Source organism: Diprion similis, chromosome 12 (assembly GCF_021155765.1).
Source record: "Diprion similis isolate iyDipSimi1 chromosome 12, iyDipSimi1.1, whole genome shotgun sequence".
Taxonomy (NCBI): domain Eukaryota; kingdom Metazoa; phylum Arthropoda; class Insecta; order Hymenoptera; family Diprionidae; genus Diprion; species Diprion similis.
This window is the reverse complement of record NC_060116.1, coordinates 13,284,041-13,308,034: the sequence shown is the minus strand read 5'-3', so window position 1 is coordinate 13,308,034 and position 23,994 is coordinate 13,284,041. Positions and strand designations below refer to the sequence as shown.

The 23,994-nt window shown below is 36.5% G+C and overlaps 1 protein-coding gene across 1 annotated transcript in view; it reads right to left on the bottom strand.

The window, feature by feature from the left end:
- The window catches only part of LOC124413118, a 100,567-nt gene extending 86,844 nt beyond the window's left edge, over positions 1-13,723 (bottom strand). The window contains exons 1-2 of the mRNA XM_046893490.1: positions 13,548-13,723; positions 2,509-2,824 (exon numbers count right to left, since the gene is read on the bottom strand). Of these exons, the coding sequence (XP_046749446.1) occupies positions 2,509-2,770 (262 nt within the window). The 5' untranslated portion in view covers positions 2,771-2,824; positions 13,548-13,723. The remainder of the gene's footprint in view (positions 1-2,508; positions 2,825-13,547) is intronic.
- Positions 13,724-23,994: the final 10,271 nt, after the last annotated feature.

Below are 23,994 nucleotides of genomic sequence, written 5' to 3'. Positions count from 1 at the left end.
GTAGTAAAGAAGAAAAAAAAAAAAAAAAAAACGAAGAAACGCATAACGCGGTAAATTTCCGTGTGTTTGTAATGTTTCCGTGTAGGTAGGAGCGCGAAGCTTATAAGGAGTACACCGAAGGTCTGAGAAAAGTAATTAAGAAGTACCGACACCACCGAAGCCCCGATTTCGCCCCTTCGCTTCACTTTTTCTGACGCTATTTCCTCCTCCTTTTCCAGTTTGTCGCCTGTATGCCATTAGTTAACTGACTGATTCTAGTCGGCGTTAAAACAGACTAATCCCGCGTGTATGATTCTTATTTTAAATAAGATATTCTCAACGCGTCGAAAAGGAATTAGAGAAGCAGCCTCGACTACCCTCCGGGTTTTCGACGAAAAATTACCCCTGTCAATTAATCAAGCGCGATTCATCTGTCAAAGATGCTGTACTTTTGTCGAGATTTTTTATTTTTTTCTATCCACCGTATCCTGTCACGAATTTATTATATTTATGGTATTTGAAACGGAGTCTGCATTTTTTTTTTGATCTTATATTTGATTGTTTATTTTGTTTTTGCATAATTCACAATCTAATAGGAGTGATAAAGTCGAAAGAAGATTGAAATTTTAAGCCGAATAAGAAACCTACCTTTAAATATATTTTAACATATATTTTTTTTTATGTTTTTTTAATTAGTATTTAGTTGCCTCAGATTCACAATGCGTAACACGAACGTAAATACGTAAACAGGGTGTCCAGTTATTTGTGAAAACGTAGTTCCATGAGAATTCCAGGTTTTCCAGGTCAAGAATCATTATTATTTATCCAATTTGTTCTCGTGTACACAATAAATTAAAAGCACAGTAGTCATACGAACAAGAATATTTTATATTTGACTGGAGCACAGCTCATTTCGAGGCGAATTTGTAAGAATTTCGCTAGCGCGTACAATTTTTAAGAAATCAGGGCTTGGTTCGTGACCATTGCCTGAAAATTGAAAGAAAATTTTATTTTCTCACTAAATGGCCAAGTTTTTATGAACCTAGGATGAAAATTGGTATATTCTAGATACGACATGAAATTCCCTGGGATTTCCAGCTTTTTTCCAGGGGATATCGAAACCCCTGAGAATTTCGTGATTCCATATTTTCCACAAATACTGGCCACCCTGGTAAAATCGGAATGCGGAAGCATTGAGAGAAATCAAATAATCCGCGGTTGCGATAAAATTATTACACTTGCAACTATTCGAAGCCGCAATATGCCTTTACAGAGGGTGTTTAAACGCAGGCGTTGTAAATTTAAAACCACATAGGTACTTACATGCATTATGCAGAGAAGCAGAGGAGAATGCACCGGCCCGTTATACGATCTAATTTAATTATTACCACGCGGCAAGAGTTGTGTAATAAATCCAACAACACAAATCGTCGGCGCAGTTCGCGTTTTATGGTCAAATTTGCACCGAAACGGTCCAACGACAAATGCCCTAAAATTACAACAATTTTCGTATTTAACGTACGTTTAACGTTGCCGTGTTTACGTCGATAATTTCAACCTTCTGCTCAGACCTCGGAGTCATTTCTTGTCTCTCTTTTCTTCGTTTTCACAAACGTATGAAATTCGCAACAAAGGCATCTTCAACGTTTCGCAGACAATTATACGTCGAGCGAAAAGCTGAACTTAAAGCAAAAAGAAAAAGTGATCTTTGATTCCGAAAAATCGGCAATTTCTACCTTACGCCTGACCGATTTTTCTCACTCCGCAGTGAATTTGCAACGTGTGTCGCAAAATCGCGTCAGTGATTCGCCAGATTCTCCCGAAGAATTACAGAGTCAGAATTTCTGTTCAGGTAGGTATGGCGAACTTAATAGAAACTCCTTTACGCCACGTTAGCTTCGCCTTTCTGCTCCCGCCTGCAGCACATGACCTGCAACCATTCTGCCATTGTGCATTCCGGCATTATTATATATACCTATATGTATGTACATTGCACATACCCATTTACCTACATTCGAATAGGTATATAACTCAGGCTCTAAAGCACCGCTGAGTCCAACGTTTTTCAGCCCCATTTTTATTCCCTTCAAATTTGTCTCACGCTTTGTTCATCGATTTAAACACAATAAAAAATGTCTAATAAATGAAAAAAAAAAAAAAAAATGAATAAATAACAAGAGAAAATTTTTGCAAAAAAAGAAAACCATCTTAGGTACACATCGCACGCGATTCACTGTGGAAAAATCCTTTCCCATAGGGAAATTTACGGTTCACGTACAGGGTGTTTTAGTTACAGTACAACGCTCGAGGTACACATAATCCTGAGCTTGTCTAAATGTTGACTCTGCAGATTCACTGTTCCATAAAAATTTACCGTGATATAATAAAGTTTTCGATTCTTAAGGTAGACGACGTATCTGCTTCTCCGGAAGTCGAAACTATTAACGATTCATACACACAAGGTATACAAGTATAGAAAAAATGAAAACAATTTCACAATATGATTGAATATATCTTCAAGAAACTCACCGATCAGCTTGCCGAACTGCGCGGGTGGCTGCCACTCAGGATAATGCCGAGGAAAACGAGCTCTGGACCAGTGAGTTCTAAGGGTGACTTTGTAGAGAGCAAGCTTGTCCTGCTGGGACGAAGCCGAGCCCGAGGCACCGCACTGAGCCTCGGCGATGCCGGTGAAAATTGATAGAGCCGAAAAAACGAGGGCCAGGAATATCAGGGGCCAGCAGGAAGCCCCCGAGGATCCGGTCCACGTTCTAAAACTCTCGCGCACCATCGCTTCCTGCGCTCCAGCCTCTCCTCCGCGTTATCCTCCTCCACCTCTTCGTTTCTGAAAGAATAGCGAGAAGAACGATGAGAAAAATTGATAATATTAAGATATTAAAAGAGAGAGACGTTGCGATGGTCGATTAATTATTTATCTACAAGATTTTTCGCGAAAGGAGTAAAAATTGCGCGAAGGTCTATTGATCGAAGGATAGATCGATGGTACAGGAAATGAAAAAGAAATTTTTTTAAATAACAAGTGATAAAATTAACCACCTAACACGTCAAAGTCAATACATTGTACAAAAATTGACAATTTATTTATATTATATCGCGAGATGATAACCGTACGTTGAGTTATTTATCAAATTTTCGTATCTTCGGATGAAAAATAGTATTTTGAATAAAATTCAACATCGCAGAGTGAGATGAAACGATTTTACTATAGATTTTCACTAATTATTTCAAGTAATTTCAAAAAATAAAGCATCGATACTTAGCAATTCCAATTTGTAAAAAGATCTTTGTATATATCCTTCCGTACAAAATACAATCCGACAAGTATATACCGAATACGCAATCGCCTCGTAATAAAACGAATAAAAAGTTTAGATATTTGGGCAAAAACAAAAAGCCTCGTTGAGATGAAACAGAAGATGAAAAAAAGCAACAAATCCTTTTTTCTCGCTTCCCTTCACCTCGGGGATGCAAAAACGCGGCTCTGTCAATCCCACGTGACCTCTGCAGCCACGTTTCGTGGAACCTCCCTCCCCCTCCCATCAGGATCCACAGGAGCGAACTCGAGGCGTGATTCGAAATGTGATTGAAATTCTTTCTCGTAATTCTCTGACCCAGGACTACGCGTTACGAGCTCGAAGGTGGTGCTTGCAGGGTTCGATTTACTATATAAGGTTGAACGCCACCGTGGGTGAAGAGGAGTGGAGGGGGTGGAAGGGCGAGGGAGGGGGGGGGGGGCTCCTGTGCCTAATCGAATCCACATTTTTTCGGCATTCCTATCAACCTTTTTTTCTCTTTTCAATCCTCGAATACTCGTATATGTATAGTTACAGATGTACCATATAATATACACATATATATATTAGGGTGGTCGTTAAAAAAAAAGTTCATGCTCCAACTTGGAAAATTTTGTGTTCACCTTGAAAAAAAAAAAAAAAACATCCAGAAGGTTTCAATGCTCTAATTATCTCACTATTAAGGGGTGCTGGCAGATTTTTAAAATGTTTGAAAAAAAAAAAAATTTTCTTCATTTCATTCGTTTTCCGTATAAAATAAGATTTCATTTTTTCTCGGATCCCGATTTTTTTGAATGTTAAAACGATTCGAAAAAAAAAAAATCAAACGGTAAACAGATAAATTTAGGATCAAAAATATTTTTGAAAAATTGAAAATATTTGAGTAGAAGGTATTTTTTATTTCAGATTTATTTGTTTAAAAAGCACCGCTAATCTAAGCTTCGTCTTACAATATAATAATGATGAATATGCAGAGAGGCGATAGGATTCGATATAACAATTACGAGTAGGTAACTGATTGGGCCGATTGAACGCGGATGAATAAATCAAGGGAATGGAGAATATCCGAGGTATCGGTAAGCATAGCCGATCGAAATTCAAATTGATTCTATGCTGTACCGACTTCTCGCTGAGAGGGTGAGAAGCGGGATGAGAATCGTGGGAGGAGGGTGAGTTCGGCTCGTAGCGAGGCGTTGAAAGTTGGCGAGACAGGCGACGGCAGGCAGTCTGGACCCTTTTCGTTTTTAATCCTGTTCCCGTCGTCGTCATGCGAAGAAACTGGACGAAGGAGAAGAGAGAGAGAGAGAGAAAACGGTGCCGAATGAATGGGGTAAAAGACCTTTCAGTTCTCTCGGACTGCTCAGGGCTTCGTCTTGTAACGTGTAACATGTGTCCGGATTGAACGTTTTCGTGACAGAAGAAGTGAAAAAAAAAAATCGAATTGAACGTTCGATTAAACTTGTGACGCCATTTTTACAAGAACTTTGCTCATTTCGTTGCATGCAAATTGTAATCGCGATATTTTGGAATAGTGTGACATCAATTTTATGTTGCATCGATTGAGTGTGTGATTGGTTTTAAGAAATCGGAGACTGGATTGATTTATAGACAATTTTTGAACAAACATACGCGTGCAAGTGTGGTATTTAAACAATAATAATTTTGTGAACTGACGAAATAACGTAACGATAATTAATTTATTTTTATATAGGTGTTATTATAGATATTGCGTAAAAAAGGAAATGAAATGATAGAGAAAATAATATTGAAATATCTTGAATAAAGTGAAATAAAACGGAGAAGAAAAATCCTTATGGAACGTTGAAAAAAATTTTGTTAAAAATGTTTCTCTTTTATCATTGTTTTTTAGCCTCTCTCTCTCTCTCTCTCTCTCTCTCAGCATTCAGCGAGTATAAAATGCGTTTCCTGAGACATTGCATCACAGCGGGATCAGCATCAGGAAGCTATAAGAGAAAAAGAATAGGGGAGAGAGGAAACGCTCGGTTATCGGACGAAAAGACGGAAGTAAAGAGTCATTGATAAAAACGGAGTAAAAACAAGGAAACAAGACGGAAACAACCGTTGGAAATAAATTATAATAAAAGAAAATGTAACTAAAGCAAAAAGTGAAACGTGTGAAACTGGTTTTACACGCATAGATGCACCTCGTTACTGCATTTCGCGGTTATTATTACGGTACCAGACGAGCGTGCAGTTGCATTCCTGACGCCCCTTATTATATGTACACATCGTGCACATGCCATGCATTTTTTCCTCATACAACGTTCGTTTTTGACGAAATATTCTATGATTTATACAAATTTTGCCGAGTTTCAACTTTCCGATTCGAAAGTTGTAATTATACAAACATGCAGGGATGCATATACAATATAATTCTGCACCCAGGAATACGGTATTCAGGAAGTCAAGACTGATTTTTTATCAATTTTATTACGAAACAGTCTTAGGCGTACACACGTACTGTATAGTATACATATATATATACACAGGATGGCCACAAATTTTTGGGAAAAAAATTCCATGACATTTCCAGTTCTAGTAAGTTACTAAAACGTAAATTGTTCAGCTTACTAACTCTATATTCGGTTAAAATTCAATTTGATTTGAGGAAAAATATAACGTTAAAAATGGTCAAGTTTGATCCGATTTATTTTTTTGATGAAAAAAACCAAACTTGGTACCTCAAAAAATCATTTCTAATTCCCATAATAGAGAAGTGACATTTTCAGTATTTTCCATAACAAAATTAAAAATCTCCTGACAATTCCACGTCTTTCATGACCCTTTTTAAATTCCCTGAAATTTCACCCCGTATACAGATTGAGACGTATTTGTCATACGATTGTTCTCAATCGTTTAAAGCTATAATGTAAGGAGGAAAGTCTTACATAATTAATAATAAAGAAGTATAAAATTGGAGGCTTCATACAGAGTTTGTAAACAATTTAATTAAAGCGATTTATGAAACGATATACCGGTACGTAAAGTTTGGTTTATAAGTTCATCATTTTCTATTCAGTTTACTTATAGCTGATGAATACAATAATTTATTGTGCGACTTGCAAGCTCTGTTCCTCAATCTATCTATTATAAATATACGTATACGTATGTGTATATATATAAGTATATCCAGCCGATTTTTACTGGAAATAAAAACTTCAGGACGCTTCGCAGGGGTTCCGGAGTTGATCGCATCCACCAACGAGTATAAATCAGCCCCCTCTTCACGCGGGTATCAGCGGCCTATTTATTACCACCCCTGCCCTTATAATCTCTCTCTCTCTCTCTCTCTCTTTCTCTCTTTATCTATTTCTGCGTTTTTCCCCTTTCCCCGAGTCTTCGTCGATGTATGGTGTGTAGGAATATGCAATGGTCATATACAATATTCACATCCATATCTGAGTAAAGTATATTGTTATTTGTATATACATAAACATATGTATTCATTTTTTAATTTTCTACCTCCGCGGAGGGATAAAAATTCTTAATTAGTGTAATTTTGATGTTTACGAGCTGGCCGGTTTATAGAGCCCCGTAGTTCCGTGGGGTTTAGCATTAACAGCTGCGTGCGTCTTTGATATTACACGAAGTAGGAAGATGAAGAAGATGAAGAAGATGAAGAAGGATTTTTAGGGCTGTATCTTTATGTCTTTATACCCGTGGGGCGCTTTATATGTATTTACTTTTATTTTACTTTTACCGAAAGCTTATTCTTTTTTTTTTCTTTTTTTTTTTTTTTTTTTGTTCTTTCCATTTTCGAAATTACTTCTTACTTCTGTATCTTCGTTTATTTTTTGGTCGCCATATTTTTCTTTATCATCACACTAATTTCTTCGTTTTGTTCTTCCGTTTATTTACGCGTGTTTCACTTTTCTTTCGTTTTGTGTGTTTTCTTTTTTCTTTTTTTTCTTTTTGGGCACCTCGTTTCCATCGGTTCCACCCGCTGGGACTTTGTTCAAGTTTATCTTCCCATTTCTCTCTCTCACTTTCTCTCTCTAGCTTTCCTACTCTCTTACGCGGTTTGAGTGAAAAACTTTTTCACTTCTTATTAACCAGACTTTTCTCTTACTTTCTCTCTCTATCTCTCTCTTTTTTTTTCTGTCTCTCTCTTTTTCTCTCTGTACAACCGCGGTCGCATTATCGAACGTCTCTGTTCGCCCCTTCGTGTTAACCAAAAAACCGAAAAGTAGCTTTGTTGTAATACTTCATCAAAAGAGACAGAGATCAATTTGTCTTTTATACATATTATTCTTATTCTTTCTCTCGTCAATCTCTTATCTCTTATCAACTTGCAAATATTATTTCGTTCAGTTAGTTTGTTTATTTTCAATCTCAATAAATAATTACACGTATTTCAACGCGGCGGCTTAATTTTCTGAGATTCTATGCCGAAGCGGTCCAATCTCTTTCAGTGGATGTTAGAAATTATTTTTTCGCTTTGAGTATCGTTAAGTGAAGAAAAAAAGAAATCTGTATAAAATTTTTAGCAGCTAGCTTATCAAAAATAAATTTACAAAAAATTTTGAAAAAGATTCGGATCGTTGAATTTTTTTTTTCTCTTATTATTGCACCTGTTATATACTCGATATAATCAATATAGTCGCAGTTATTTTTATTTATTTATATATATTTATTTATTTTTTTTGCATATTTATGTACATTGAAATTCTGTGAAACATTCTTTGACGAAAAACTTGAAAAAATGTTCCCAAATTCGTTTGCACAAAATGTGGAAAAAATTTAGGGAATTTGTCCGTTACGTACGTATTTCACGCATGAATTTTTCCACAAAACTCGAAGAAGTATGACGATAATAAAGTAGGTATTAAAAGTTGTATCAAGAATATAATATTATAGATGTTCAGGATCCGAGAGTGGCTGCAGCGGTTAATGTACAAGACACAAGTTTCGCCACACTTGATTAAAAATTAACGGCTCATGCGGATCGGGCAAAGGAGAAACATGGCGAGGGGAAAAAACTACCCTTGATTAGCCACTGAATGATTAATTATCTTCAGCCCCTGGGCTATGCGTATGGATGACTTGAAACTGGCCGTATCGAGTGACGTTGATGAAAAAGAAATTACGTAGGTACAAGCAAAAGGTGTATTTTGTCGGATAGAAAGAGATAGATGGAAAGATGAGTTCAGTTTACTTCAGAGAGAGAGAGAGAGAGAGAGAGAGAGCGAGAGAGAGAGAGAGAGAACCAGAAAATGATAATAAATAAAAAAAAGAAACAGAGAGATACGGAAAGAAAAATCAGCAAACAAAACTGCGGCGCGTGACACCGTTAAAATAATATTACACAAATGGTAAAAATTTCTGTTAAAATTATACAGCTAGTAGGTATACAAATTGAATTGAATTGAATTGCATAGGTGCATCATGCACAGCAAAACGCAGAGTAGTTTTGCAAATTTGTTGTTTTTTTTTTTTTGTTTTTTTTTTTTTTTTTGTTTTTCTTACACTCATCAGCGTACAATTTAACGAGAAAATTCCGCAGGTTGGATATTCATACCTATTTTGAAACGCAGTTGGGGATCTGTTGAACTAAATACGTAGATATGTGTGTATATATGGGGTATTCCCCGCTAACTCGATCAGTGTTAAACCGCCACCATTTCAAAATCATTTCATGTTTTTATCCAACATTCTACTCGGTAAAAAGCGTGACCTGAATTTTTTTCAAATTGTTTTATTGAATCGTTTGTTTTTATAAATATTTGTAATCGATTGCGAATGCCCATTTTCGATAATCGGAAAAATTTCTCAAAGATCCAGCGAATGACACGAAACACCCCCCGTTAAGGAAAACGTGGGCCGAATTGTTTTTCTGTTTTTTTCTTATCGCCTGATTAGAAATTTTGAAAATTTTAAACCCACAAATTAGCCCAGGATCAAATCGTAAGCGTCAAATAAATGTTCGCATTCACCAATTCGATGATGCGCCACTCTAGTTAGTAAAAATAATTTTGGGTTAAAAAATTTTTTAATTCCGAATTAGGTGATAGAAAGAATAGAAAAAAAAATCGACCCACGTTTTCCTTAACGGGGGAGTGTTTCGTGTCATTTACTGGATTTTCGAGAATTTTTTCAAAATTTTAAAAATGGGCATTCGCAATCGACTTTAAATATCTATAAAAAAAAAAAGTAAAGGATATGATGAAAAAAAGTTTTGAAAAAAAATTCGGGTCACGTTTTTTACCGAGTAGAATGTTAGATAAAGACCTAAAATGATTTCGAGATGGTCGGGGCTTAACATTGGTCAAGTTGGCGTGGAATACCCCATATACATACATATATATATATATATATATATATATGGAGAAACGTAGGTATAATTTAGCCGAGGGAATCGTATGGGAATATAAGCATTTAACTGCACCGCTCGCTGCACGTGCAGTGCAGCATTTTAACGTCTGGTGTGCATATATACAGGTATAATACCATGGACACCCATAATGCACGTACGCGTACGTACAGGGTTTATTTTAGTTCGTGGCTCGAGTTACAAATTCCGGAGAGTAGGTATAACACGTACGTAAGTATTACACGTTACGGCGTTACGGAAATTCGTTTCGCCGTGGAAATCGGTGGAAGGGATATTGAAAAAACAAAACCTAGGTACATGGGCATAAAAGAAGGAGGCAAAAAGTATCGAATAAAAATAAAGGAACAGGTATTTCCGTTTTTTAATCCTATTTCATACCACTGAAACATAAATTATAAAATGCAAGTCAGAGTAAAAAAAGTTCAGTGAAAGCAAAAGCTAGGAAACTTGGCCGGTCCATCGAGCAGGAATTTGAAAATATATGTATGTGTAATCGCTAAGATATGGCAGAATCGGAGTTTTTATTTTTATCCTTCCCCCTCCCTCTCCCTCCCCCTCCCCGCCCCACCTCGCGCCCCGCGCGAATATTTAGTTTAGATCATCACTATTCTTTCGCGACTGGCGAATAAATCGTCCTTCGCTCGAGGACGACGACGACGAGGACAACGAGGACGAAGATAGAGGCGTAAAAAGAAGAATATAAGGATGAGAATATAAGAAGTCGGAAAAAGTCAGAACGGTCGGTCGACGCGGCTGGTGAAACTGTATATACCTGCAGGTAACTGAAAAAGTTTTTCACTTTTTATTCAAACGTTATTCAAAGCTTTCCGCCGTATCCTCGGCCTCTCGGCCTCTTAGGTATTATAGGCGCTTGCACTCAGACCCGCCCCGACTTATCCTGGATTTCTAGGGTCACCCACCCCCTCCTTATACGTACCTATATAATATATAAATCGAAATAGTTAAGAAAAAGAATTCCTCTCATATCTCGTATAATATTTAATATTTAATATCAGGGTGCAGGTCGTTGTTTGGAAATATTTCCAAATTCGACTATAAGACGCCCTTTGAATTCGTTCCGAGTAAATAAATTCCCCCATCCCTGAATTGCGGATTATTATTTTACCCTTACGTTGAAAAAAAAAAAAAACAGAAAAAAAATAATTTTGTAATTCAGTTTTTTTCATTTTCATCTCTTTCTTGTTTTTGTCCCTTTTTATTCACTTTACGAATACGTGCGGTACCGGTGCACAAATGATTTCTTCACCCTCCTACTGTGTAAAATAATTTCATATGATTAGTGAAATGATTTACGATAATTATAAGTAAAATTCGAACGAACAATTTATTCGAATGACGTGACTTGAGATGAAAGTGAATATTAGATATTTCGTGGATTCAAAGAGTAACGTTTATTATCTCTATACATACCTATAGGCAGTAGGAATATTGCAAATTTTTCATATCTAGATAAATATTTCGCTGCGACATACCAATTTTATATAGATCATACAAAATTATTTGCGGAGAGATAATAACGAACGGAGCGAAAAGAGAGGCGAAAAGTGTAAGAGAGAAATATAAAACAAGTAGAAGAAGAAACTGTGATTATTCTTCGGAAACTCCGTGCATGTAATATACATTGTATACATATACATTGCATACTTTATCACTCTGATAAACGTTTTTTTTTCCCTGGAAATAACTAAGGTACATATATTATAATATCCGGAGCAATCTTTGGATCATTATAACTTTTCGTTTCACGGTCAAATTGGTCTTTATCTTTACCTTTTCCTACTTCTTTCTACTCCTCGTTTTTATGCCGTGTATATACATCGTATTTTTATGTGATTTTCGGGTCCAGAAGATCACAAAACTTTCGTTCGAGATCCAGAGGGGAACGAAGGAAAGACAAAATAATAATTTAAAAAAAAAACAAACAAACAAAAAAACTTGACGCGGATAATTTCGCGTTCTGATATTACGTGTACGAGAGGTACGCCTTAAGATTAAGGATACTGAACTGGAGGGGGGGGGGTTCATCCGATGTAGGAACTTGCGATATTGAAATACTTTCGCTTCCAGATTTTGAATATTGGATATATGCTAGGCGTGGATAACAAAAGCTTTTCTTCGAAGGACTTCAACATTTTCTTTCCTACAGTATATTAAAAACATTTCAAGGTAACAAATTTTTACAAAACTTTTTCATCCCTCATCTGATAGAATTGAAAAAAACAAAAACAAAGAAAAACAAAAGCAAACAAGAAGAATTTCAAATAGGTGACGAGATAAAATAATCCGGTAGAGAAAAATCATAAAAATGATTACAATTTAAATATACGCTAAACGTATACGTTAAAAAGAATTGGAAGAAGGAAGAAGAAGAAAAGAGCAGAACAGACACGAGGCATCAGCATGAGCTACATGTTGTGCGATAAAATTTGGCGCAAGTTTGCGTTTTTTCGCAACTTATTTTACAAGCGTGTAATAGTCGCGAAGAATGAGCGGGTGAAGAATTTTTATTATAGAATTTTATTTCGTCGTTCTGAAATCGAGAGTTGCGAGTCGGAGATTCGGCGGCACTTTTTCACTCTCATTCCTCTGAGAGAAGATCATGCGAGAGACTAGAAGACTGCACGCAGCTGCGCTGCAGTTCGAATTTACAGTTTTTGCGGCACGCGACTCGTCGGGAAGTCGTTAGGATGCATTACGTCTGGAAAAAGATAAAACGGCGCGCGCAAGACTAGCCGGGAAAAAAAGTAAAGGAAGAAAAGGAGAGAAGAAGAAGAAGAAGAAGAAGAAGAAGAAGAAGAGCTGGCAGCCTTCTTCGACACGTGGACAAAATGCAACTAAAAACCACTTTCAAAACGGTGTGAAAATATTCGATAATTAATCTGCTAATAATTAATTATAAATTTTTATCTAAATTTACTCGCAGTTTTTTGATTCTGTTTTTTCAAAATTTTTTTTCCTCTTTACCATTCCACCGAGAAAAATTTCTATACTTAGTTATAATAATATGATCACCGATACTAAATTATTTTAATCTTTTACCGTGGCAGAGAAAAGAAGAAAAGAAAAACAATTCCGGTATACAGAAAATGAAGATCGGATTTTTATCTGTAATTACAGAATATTATAGAATGTTATAAAATTAGTGTAGAATTGACAATAATTCGTTATTAATCAGATCAAATGGTGACTTGTAAAGAAAAAATTTTTAGGTGTAACTATAATTCGAAGAATACTGAATAAACTTAACCGTAACGAAACTTGTTTTGTTATATAATAATCTCTCGGTAACTTGTACGGCAGAAAAAAAAACGAAAACGAAACTGAAGATAAAGTTCGATTTGGCGCGAGACGGTTGCATGAAATTTTCTTGATTAATCAAGCGTAAAACCGCGCGTTTACTGCATGCATACCTTATAAGACTCATGGGAGTATAATTAGCGAGTATAAAATGTCTGTACAACGAAATAACGAGGCGAATACAGCTTACTGTAAACTGTAATTACTTAAGCACGCGTTTATTTTATACTTCAAATTTATTTAAACAGATGAAATAATCACGTTTCAAATTCGGAATTGATTAACTCAATTTACTTGCATATCTTCAACTCAATAACGTGTATGAAAAATACGACGAATAAAAAATATATGCAATGAAAATTGTTCCTAAACGAAGAGCGTGAATTGCGAATTCTAAAACGAGTGATTTTTATGCGTAAATTATTAGTTGACCCTTTTTTATTTATTTCTTTGATTAATTTGTAATCGAGGAATAATCGAATGAAGAATCCCAAAATCAACTGACTACACAACAGTTGGTTATACACATACAAATGGTGGAGGTATATAAATAGGTCTAGTATTTGAGGAGGACGATGACTCACTTTGTCCGCGATATCCTCTCTCTTTCCCTCTTTGAGGTAAGTAAGTGCTGTCCTTTTCCCTCTCTCTCTTTCTCTCTCTCTTCCTCTTACTTTTTCTCTATCTCAAAGTGGCTTGGAACCCATCGTCGACGGTCACATCACCGCACAATGAAAATCTTATTATTACCGAAGAAGAAAAAGAAAGAAAATAATTATAAAAAGTGAATTTAAATAAAAGAAAAACTGACGATAAAACTCACACGACTGAATTATTATAGAAACGAAAAAAACCGGCACAGTTCACAATTTGTCTTCTTCTATTCAATTATTAATTTATTTATTTATTTATCTATTTATTCATTCATTTATTTATTACATTTACATGTGTCTTTCATAATTTTCAAAGATACAAAAAAAAAAAAAAAAAAAAAAGAAGACATAAAAATTTCTCCACGACAATTTTAAATAACAACTATTGTAGGTATGACGAGTAGTTAAGGAGAAACGGAGAGCACTAATTTGACACGGGAAACTTGACCGCAAGACCGACTCGAGGGTCGAAAAAGGCTCGAGGTTGCGGTTTCACGTTTCACGTTTCGTGGCGCGTTTCGAAGGGCGTCGCGACGCCGACGCTACAAGCTCGAGAGACGACGCGAGACTGTCTATGTTCAGAATTTTCCCGCGGAGCTCGCGACTCGACTTCGCCTTCGTGTATCGACGCCGGAGCTTTGCGCATGTTTCTCGTGTTATTGGCACAGAGATTCCCTCCTTTCCTCCTCCCACTCTCTCTCTCTCTCTCTCTTCCTCTCTCCCTCTCTTTCTCTCCTGGAAGCTTGCGACAGGAGAGACGATACGCCGCGCCGCGTCCTTCGAAGCGGCAAAAAGCTCTGCCTACAATTAGTCAATTATAGTTACGTAGTACATGATACGAAACGACGAACCGGTTTCGAAATTTGTATGAGAAACTTGACGGTATTGTTGAGGAAAGGAGTTCTCAAAATCGGTATTATTCGTTACTTTCACCGTGAGATGCTCGGGAATTGAGTGTATGATTTGGTGAAGGATTTTATTAGATTTTTTTTTTTTTTTTAGAATTGTGAAGAAATTTTAAACGAAACATTAACACCTAAGCTTTTGTTTAGCAAGATTCTAGTATTTTTTGTTTACGTATGTTTGCAGGGATTTTCGATACTTTCCAGCTTACGAATATAACAATTTAACGAATACCTGTCAGTCGATTAATCCACGTTATTTCTCGTCTAATTTTATAGTTCATATTTCAAGAGGCTGATGATTGATGCGTCTAGCATTCACCTTTTTTGTTATTATCGACAAAAAACAAGCGCCGGTGTAATTAAACTCGGCAATTTATTGGCAATTACCTCATTCGCTGCCACTTCGCAGTGAACTCGATCCCAATGAAACGTGCGTTCGGACAGTAACTGTAATATCCTCAATTACTTAACTGGAATAATTATGTATTTAGCTTTTTTCGGGGTTAAAAAATGTCCAGCTTCCTCGTCAAGAATTTTATACTTGTATAAAATAACGAAATTTATAATCTCGACAAAATGAAAATTCACAATCACAGCTTAGTCTCTGTTTTTTTCAACCTCCGGCATCGAGCGAAACAAGATTAAAAAACTGACGAGAAAAAGCTTCAGGCTCTCAGCGCGATCGTGCGATACAAAAATGAAAAATAAAAAGTCGAACACATAAAATCGCGACGAACGAGCTCCGAACACAGCGTATGGCCACAAATTTTTGGGAGAAATATTCCATGACATTTCCAGATTTATCCAGAGTAAAACCCAGTTTTCCCTAACATTTTCCCAGTTCTAGTAAGTTACTAAAATGTAAACCGTTCAGCTTACTAACTCTGTATTCGATTAAAATTCAATTCGAATTGAGAAAAAATGTAACTTAAAAAAATGTCAGTTTGCGCCAATTTATTTTCTCGATATAAAAAAAAACTAAACTTATTACCTCAAAAAATCATTTCTAATTCCCATGATAGAAAAGTGAAATTTTCAGTATTTTCCATGACCAAATTAAAAATCCCCTGACAATTGGAGGTTTTTCATGACCCTTTTAAATTCCCTAAAATTTCCATGTTTTTCGGATTTCCATTTTGTATAGCCACCCTGGAACCTAAACAGACGCGTGGAAAAAGGGATCAAACGAAAAGCGTCGACGGGGATGGTAAATTCGAATTCGGTGTTGCACAAAAAGATAGCTAATTTGTAAAAAGCTCAGTTTTTCGCTCGGTGGCCGATCGAATTTCGCGGAAAGACTGTTGCGGCTGTTTTGCACCGCGCTTCGGGATGTTTCCCTTGTACAAACCGATGCGACGCGATCTGGACATTCGAAATTCCCAAACGATACCCGCCGCGACAGACGCGCAAAAAGCGGGCAAGAAATGCAATTTATGGAAGCTGGCAGTGATATCAGCCCTTCGCGTGGGCAGCTGGGCGGCAGCCGACTGCCAACCGCAGGGGGAGTTAATTGTTAATTACGATCTGGACGTCGCTGTTTCTCTTTCTCTCTCTCTCTTTCTCTCCTTCTCTATCTCTCTCCCTCAGAATTATATTACGTTGCAATATTAGAGTAAGAATTAAAGATATGTTAGAAGCGTTGCAGTTTATGCCAATCAAACAGAGAATTGCATATTTTAATGTTTGTATTCTGATACACAAAATGGTAATAGAAGAGTGTCCGAATTATATGAAAAATAAAATAGAGTTGACTGGAATTGAGCGGGAGGAATGCAAACAAGACAAAGAGGTACTTTACTTATTTATACCGAGTGTCTACTCAAGTTAGGATCTATAATTCCCTGAGAATTCCAGGATAATCGAAGAGAAAAAAAATTCCCTGAATTTTCCATGATTTCCAGGTTTTTCAAAGAGATAGACACTTTGTTATGAGTAGATGTAAGACGAGAGAGGAACAGAAAATATTGCTGTACGAAGGGTTTCGAAAATATAATGACCTACCAGCTGAAATCAAAGCAGAACGAACACTGCAGAGGTCAGGCGAGCATTAATGCCGTACATCAACAATAGTGAGAGAGAGCCCGGATAGTCGTAAATAAATAGTAGTGGAACAGAACTGCGTATAGATTAAGAACTTTAGAGTTATACTTCATTGTCAGAGTTTTAACCTTGCACAATGTAACTACTGAAGCTAATAAACATGAATCAATCAAAAAAAAAATCTCGGTCTTTTTTTCTTTTAGTTGTAATTCCATTATTATCAACATTTGTCCATTTCTTATCTTACGTATCTGTTATTTATTTATTTATTTATTTATCTATTTATCTATTATACCCTCTGCCCTTGAAAAATTCGTTCACTTTTCTGATCTAACGGTATATATATAATGCGTGATTTATAGATCCGTTTAGATATATGTATAAGTACAAATTTTACGTTTGGTTGAATTAGATTTCACAGAGAAAAAAGTTTTTATCTTAGATGATCTATTTATTTTCTTTCCCGAGATTGATTGCAAAACGAAAAAAAGAAAAAGTCGAAGGATCATTCGTTAAATAAATCCGGATTGCCAAGAATTTATCGAAATTAACAGAAACTGTATCTGAATTAAGGCGACCGATTTTTCAAAAATTGCGTTATTAATTTCAAATAAAACAATATTTCTATCCAAATATGTAATTCTAAACTTGAATAGATTAATTAATCAAAATCATGTATCGAATTCGTATAGAACACGATCTAAATTAATTGACACAGTAATTAAAACTCGTAGTTTTTCATCGCCATCAATTTTCTCTTTTTCCAAAAAAAATCTAGCAGACGTATAAATATCGATACAGACTGTCGTATACATGCAATTTTTTTTTTTTTGCACTCTACCCATCGTGAAAAATAACTGCTTGAATTATTCCATGCCGTTCGAATCTCGACTGCAGGGTGAAACCGGCGCCTTCTGTATTTTCGTATCGATATTGTTTCTTCGTTTTATTTTCAGCAAGGATTTCTTGTACAGTTTTCTTTTGTCTCTCTTTTTTTTATTGCACCTCAAGTAGCGAAGTAGGTTTATGTTCTGCCCACGGTTATACTTTTGTATGATACGATTTATACAAATTTTACGAACCGAATGAAACGGCCTTTTTTCAAAGTCTACGTCTCTCTGTAAGGTATAGGTATATACATATAAAGGAGAAAGAAAAAATTTGCCAACCCATCTTCTTACGCAAAAACCTTCTTTATACACGAACGAAGATCGAGCTGGTGAAAAATATTTGATAATTTAAAACGATTCTCTTCTCGCTATACGGAGAAGAGAATTAATTCTTTTCGCAAAAATATTTGCCCGAACATTTTTCTACATATATACCGTTTATAATAATTAAAATTATGAATAACAATAACGTCACGTTTCATAAAAATCAGACAAGTTTTCTCACCTTTTAAAAATAACCGTGAAAACAAAAATCGACGGAAAAAAAAGTCCACCGACCTATACCGAAAATTACCACAAAAAAAAGAAAAAAAAAAAGAACCAAATCATATTAGATGTTGTTGTTGTTTTTTTTTTTTTTTTTTTCTTTCTTTCTCTTTCTATCCACGAAGGGAATTTTTTTATGCTGTGAAATTACAGCGCGGCATGAAAGAAGGGAGGAACGAAGGACGAAAGGGAAAACGGGATCAGGGGGAAGATTGGAACCAAAATTGAACAGACTGGTTGACGAGGGTCACGGTTGTAGAAAAAGGGTTACTAAACTTTCACCAGCTTTTCAACCGATATATCTTACGAAAGTTATAAAAGCCGTTCCTGCCTCGTTTTGAGTTGGCATGGTGGTAAAAAAATGTGGAAAATCTAACTCTGCATTCAGATTGGAAACAGCTTGAACGGGCTTCTCTTCAATAGCGGCTCGACAGCTTGGTCACGAGGATGATGAAAATAAAGCGAATGTCGATTTTACAAATTGAGAATTGGAAATAAATTTTGTTTATACACATGAATTTTTGAAATAGAAATTTGATTATTCGTCTGTGTCGATGGTGAAACGGATTTAGGGGAGGGAGAAGTCTGATTTGCAACATAGATTCATATTAAAATTACATGTTTGAAAATGAATTGTTTTACCGAAAGTAAGAAACAATACATAATCGAAAATTTCTTGTATCCCAGATCACTCAAATCGATCCAAATTACAGTTTCCCCGTAATAAATTCATTGATAAAGTAATAAATCCCCCAGTGATTTCCGTTTGAATATGATATCGGCTTATGAATATTTCGCGAACTCCGCGAGACGATGAAACCTAAAACTTATCAACGGATGGATGGAGGGAAAAGTTCGGCGACTCGATTATAATCGATGAACCGATCAGGCGGGTTATAATACCCAGTGGCTTAATAAGTATACACGTGTAGTGTTTTCCTGCGGGATGAGCCAGAGATTAGAAATTCCGTTCGTGATCCAAGACGTTGTTTTACGATTCAGGACTACAGAGGGATTGTTTATTTATTTTGTTTTATTAATTCTTATTTTTATTTGATTTTATTTTTTGTTGTTCTTTCATTTGTTTTGTTTTGTTTTGTTTTGTAAGAAAGTTGAAGGGAGAGAAAAAAATGGACGGCACTGTTCCAAGTGAAATATTTTAAACCGATCAACAGGCCCCATAAGCCGGGAGGATATTTTCGCGCGACGCCCCTTCTTCTCTCTCTCTCGCTCTTTTGCTTTCTCTCTTCCGCGTAAATGGTTCAACGCTGCTAAAATCGAATCTCCCCGAGTTATGCAAAATTACGAAAACAAAGTTAAAATATATTCAAAACAAAACGAGGAGGAGATCGTCGCTCTCATCTCGCCACTCTCGTCCTTCTCTCTCTCTCTCTCTCTCTCTCTCTCTCTCTCTCTCGCTCTCTTGCGCCTCGTTACTGATTCAAATTTTCCAACGTTTATCTTCCCGCGTGCGGCTAATTTGATTTTGAACGATTTTTCTTTGCTTTTTCGGTAGGGTTTTTCCTCAACTCTGTTTTTTTGCTGTCTTTACTTTCTTAGCTTACTCTTCCTAATCTCGCTCACTTCGTTTCGTCAAACTTCACGAAATTACCTTCGGTATGTCAGATTTTATTTGGGATTTTGCGGTATATAAAATTTTAAAACAGAGTTTCAGAGAGTACAATTTATAGAATGAACTTGAATTTATTAAAGCAGACATATCAGAAACGGAAATATTCGAAAGAAAACTATATAGTATAATGTATACATATATAGATTTCTAACTCTCGTGTGATTTCTACGTCATCAATAAAATGTTATTACATATAAAGAATGGATCAGCAGTGCGAAAGAGGTCGCTCAACAAATCTACTTCTCAAGATATCGTAAATTTAAAATTTTATAAACGTAAAATTAAAAAAAAAAACAACAAACAAATTACGAAGAAATAGACGATATCACAATCGCAAATAATTATATGTAACAAAAAGGTGGCTTACAGTCTCAAACGTAATGCTTGGCAAATTATCAATTTATAATCATGATTCTAATTCTAATTCACGCAAAACAGCGATACTTTCAAATGTTAGAATATAAACGATAGCGCAAAGAAAATAGGGAAAAACACGTGACTCGGGTATACATAGATCATCGATCAACGGATCAAGGTATACCTCGATCTGTCACAGATAGGCATGCACGTTACTTTCGGGTCATTCTTATTCACTCTCGCCAACTTCGCTCGCCATTGGGGTTCAAAAATCTAAACCTAGATGAAAATAACTGGCTCGAATTCGAATTCGGCAAAGAATCGCAACGTCAGAAAATAATTAAATAAAAAAGTTCCGCGGTTGAAATACCGAGGGAATTCGATTAGTGAAATTTTTTTTTTTCCGGCAATAAAAATTTTAATTATTGAAAAAATCATCGAACACTAAAACAAAAAAAAAAACGACAAAGAAAGCGTGTGATATTGTATCACTAGAAAATTTAACGAGGAAAATCGATCCTCCGTCGTTTCGCAAAAAAAAAGAAAAGAAAAGAAAGAAAAAAATAGCAAACTTATTCTTCGAGTATCTTGACGTTGCCTAAAGAGTTCGATAAACTTTCACAAGTTTCAAATTCGCTCAGGGAATTTCTAAAGGCGATCAATGGAACTGTTCGTTTTCTCACTTTTCACGCTTCAAAAACGATTTCCTCAAATTTTCCTTACCACCTTCGATCGACCTGCGCGCCTTGAATGGCTCCGTACACCTGTGAAATACATTCTGGCTCTGGAAATTGGTGCGGACGTGCCTTCAGCTGCGCGTGAACCAACCTCGACTTGCACATTCGCTGCTTTCGTTTTGTGCCATCAGCTCAAGAATTTTCACACCGTACGTCCCGACGTTGTGCGAAAAACCCCATTCCGACATTACCTCAAATGGAAAAAGAAAAAAAAAAAACCTTTTCAACCACGTGCAGATTGTGATTACAGAAAATTTTCTGCTCAAAACTTAGAAACTAAATTTTACAATTGACATCGAGTCGATGTAATCGATGAATGGATATGTCAAATCCTTTTTTCTAAATCTCGCATGTTTCCAAAAAAAAAAAAAAAAAAGAAAAGGCATTATCGTACGATTTCGTCGTAAAGTGAATTTTGTTTTTTATTTTCTTTGTCTCGGATCTTTGAGAAAAAGCTTCAGGTATAATAAAATGATCGACAACGGATAATCTGGGAATCCCGTATAGCAGAGCGGGAGCGATTTGAAGTACTTACTGCGAATCGCTGCGAGATGAGAAGGAGACCCGTTTTTCTTTTTCATTTTCTTTTTTTTTTTTTTTCTTTTAACCATATACCCAAGGCTTGCAGGGGTTCTCGACGCGTCTAAAGGTGGGCGCGTAGAATCCACTCGCGGCTTTCCGAACAATTAGGTTCACCTTCCCTCTCCTTCCCTTCTCTTACCGGATCTTCGATCCCCTTCGCACTCACCAATATATAGATTTTAGAAGTCTAGAGGGACTGATTCGACGCTTCGGGAGGGGGAGGGGCTCGTTTTTTCCGGGTGTAAAACTGCAAAGTGCGTCAAGTCGTAAAGGAGCACCGATCCGCAGACCCGTCCTCGGTATCTTCGCCTTCCCCCCCCTCCCGCCTCGCACCATCATGCGAAACCATTCCCAGGAGGATAGCTCTCTGCGTGTACCTCTTACACTACGGAACCCGCCGTTTATTTGCGGAGACAAAAGGGACCGAGGGAAGATGGACGCGGGGAAAACCGAAGACGATGGCGGAGATTAGAACCGAAGAATCGGAAAGGATGTTCCGCATCTCGGTAAAAGTGTATTATTCCCACATCACGTGGAACGTACATAAAAATTTTTTTCAGTATTATCGCCAAATTATATATGTATAATAATAATAGTAGTGATAATAATAATAATAATAATAATGGGGTGGGGTTGAAATTTCGAATTTGAAAAGTTGAGACAGCGCCAAATTTCGAATTTTTTTGTAAAGACATCAAACTTTGACGAAACATCTAAGTTTCGAATTGTCCGAAACCCGAGGCTCAAAGTTCCTAAAGTGCAAAATGCTGAAAGGGCGTAACTCCGACAAGTCAAAGTTCCGAAAGCGCGAAGATTAGAGGATTTAAAAAAAATTTCGAAACATCGAAATTCCGAATGAGCGAAGATTTTTAGTTCCTTGAATTTCTGGCTCACATTTCATCTTTCTTTGTTTTAGATTTTCGATATTCTTACGTCCGGAGTCCTGGTTTAATCTGATTTATGTTTTTTCCAATTTTTTACACTCACTCGCTGAGTAAACTACACTGTGTGAGTATATTTTGATTTTCGGAATCTTGAATATATATCGGAACTTTGGCCCATTAGCAACTTTGATGTTTCATCATTTTCAAGTTTGATGTCTTCAAGTTTCGCCACCAGAATATTCGAAATTTGGCGCTTTCGTCTATTCAATTTTCTGCGATTAACAATATTTCTGCCAAAATTTGACTATATTGTAATGAAATTATCGAGAAACCGGGATTTTAGGCAGACAGAAAATTAATTCTTACAAATGCACTCGTTGCTCGAGATATTTCCTCGAAGTAATCGCGATCCGATATCGGACTGTTACGCAGGGGGAGGTTTGAAGTCGCGCGGCGAAAGTGGTCGAGACGTAAATCGCGGAAACTTCAACGACCCTCTCTATTCACTATATCGAACAAAAGTTCGAGGGGAAGCCCTTTGAATCCCCTGAAACGATCCATTTTTTCTTTTTCTTTTTTCCTTCTTTTTTTTTAAAAGAGGTTCGGCGGCGGTCCCTTCGCAAAATAGGATTACGTACTTCGAGTATTATTTGGTCAGTTTTAAAGAACTGATTTCAGTCTGATCGCACCTGCGAAAAACCTCGTCGACAAAAGATGCGAAGTTTCTTACGTTATATATACATGTTGGGATAAGTAATTAAAATCAATTCGGTTAAGTACAGTCAATCGAATTTATAGCCAGTGTATACTTGTTGTTTTCCTCTATTGTTAGATCTTTTCATTAAATTATATTATTAAATATATTCTGTTCTGTCGTATTCTCTGTAATAGGTACAGATGATTACGAAAAGTGTAAAAATCTTCTTTAAAAATCAGAAAATATTGAAAATATTGCAAACAGAATCCCTGGCTTTCCCTGACGAGATTTTGATTTTTCTTTTACTGAAGTACGAACTTATAGTGCAAATTTGAGTATCTAATATATCACAAAGTTAATCCGAGTTAATCCGAAATGAAATGAAAAATTTTTTTGTCACCTATTTCATGATGGCCATGGAACCGAGCACATAGCCGAGAATTGTTCTCAGAATATTGCTCTCGGGCGATGTAAGCTTTACTTATTCCTCGTCTTTCTAAGCCGCGAAAACTTTGCCTGATTTTTCTCTGACAGGCCTGACCATTTTCCGAATTCCACGAGTAAATATTTTGTGGCCTGGGGCGAAGCTTCCTAATTATGTCGTTGAACATCCCCCGCATGACGATTAACATAATAATCGCCTTCAACGACTCGATACACGTAACCAGATGTTTTATATTAAAGTTTGAAAGCTGATTTGGGTGGAGAGAAAAAGCAGGCAGCGGGGTTTCGCACCCGGTTGAAAATCACGTCGTTATTAAAAAATGCCCGGGACGTGCCCGGGGGTGGAAATTACGAAAAGGGGGTGTCGGAGCGCGGCGACGTTTGACGCGGCGTCGACGTCATTTATCATCTTGCAAATTTTCAACTCATGTATATTATTTTACACGCTGCCTGCAACATCGTCTACACACATGCATATACTTGCACATACATATATAGCTACATTTACGCATTGTGTGCGGGAAAAATAGTTATACAGAAGCCCTTATAATATATAGATATGTGTATGTGTGTGTGTGTGTGTGTGTGAAACGCGTTTTCACTGCAGTCACAACGGGAATGTAAACGAGACATATTCTTTTTTTTCACCCTCCTTCCTTTTCC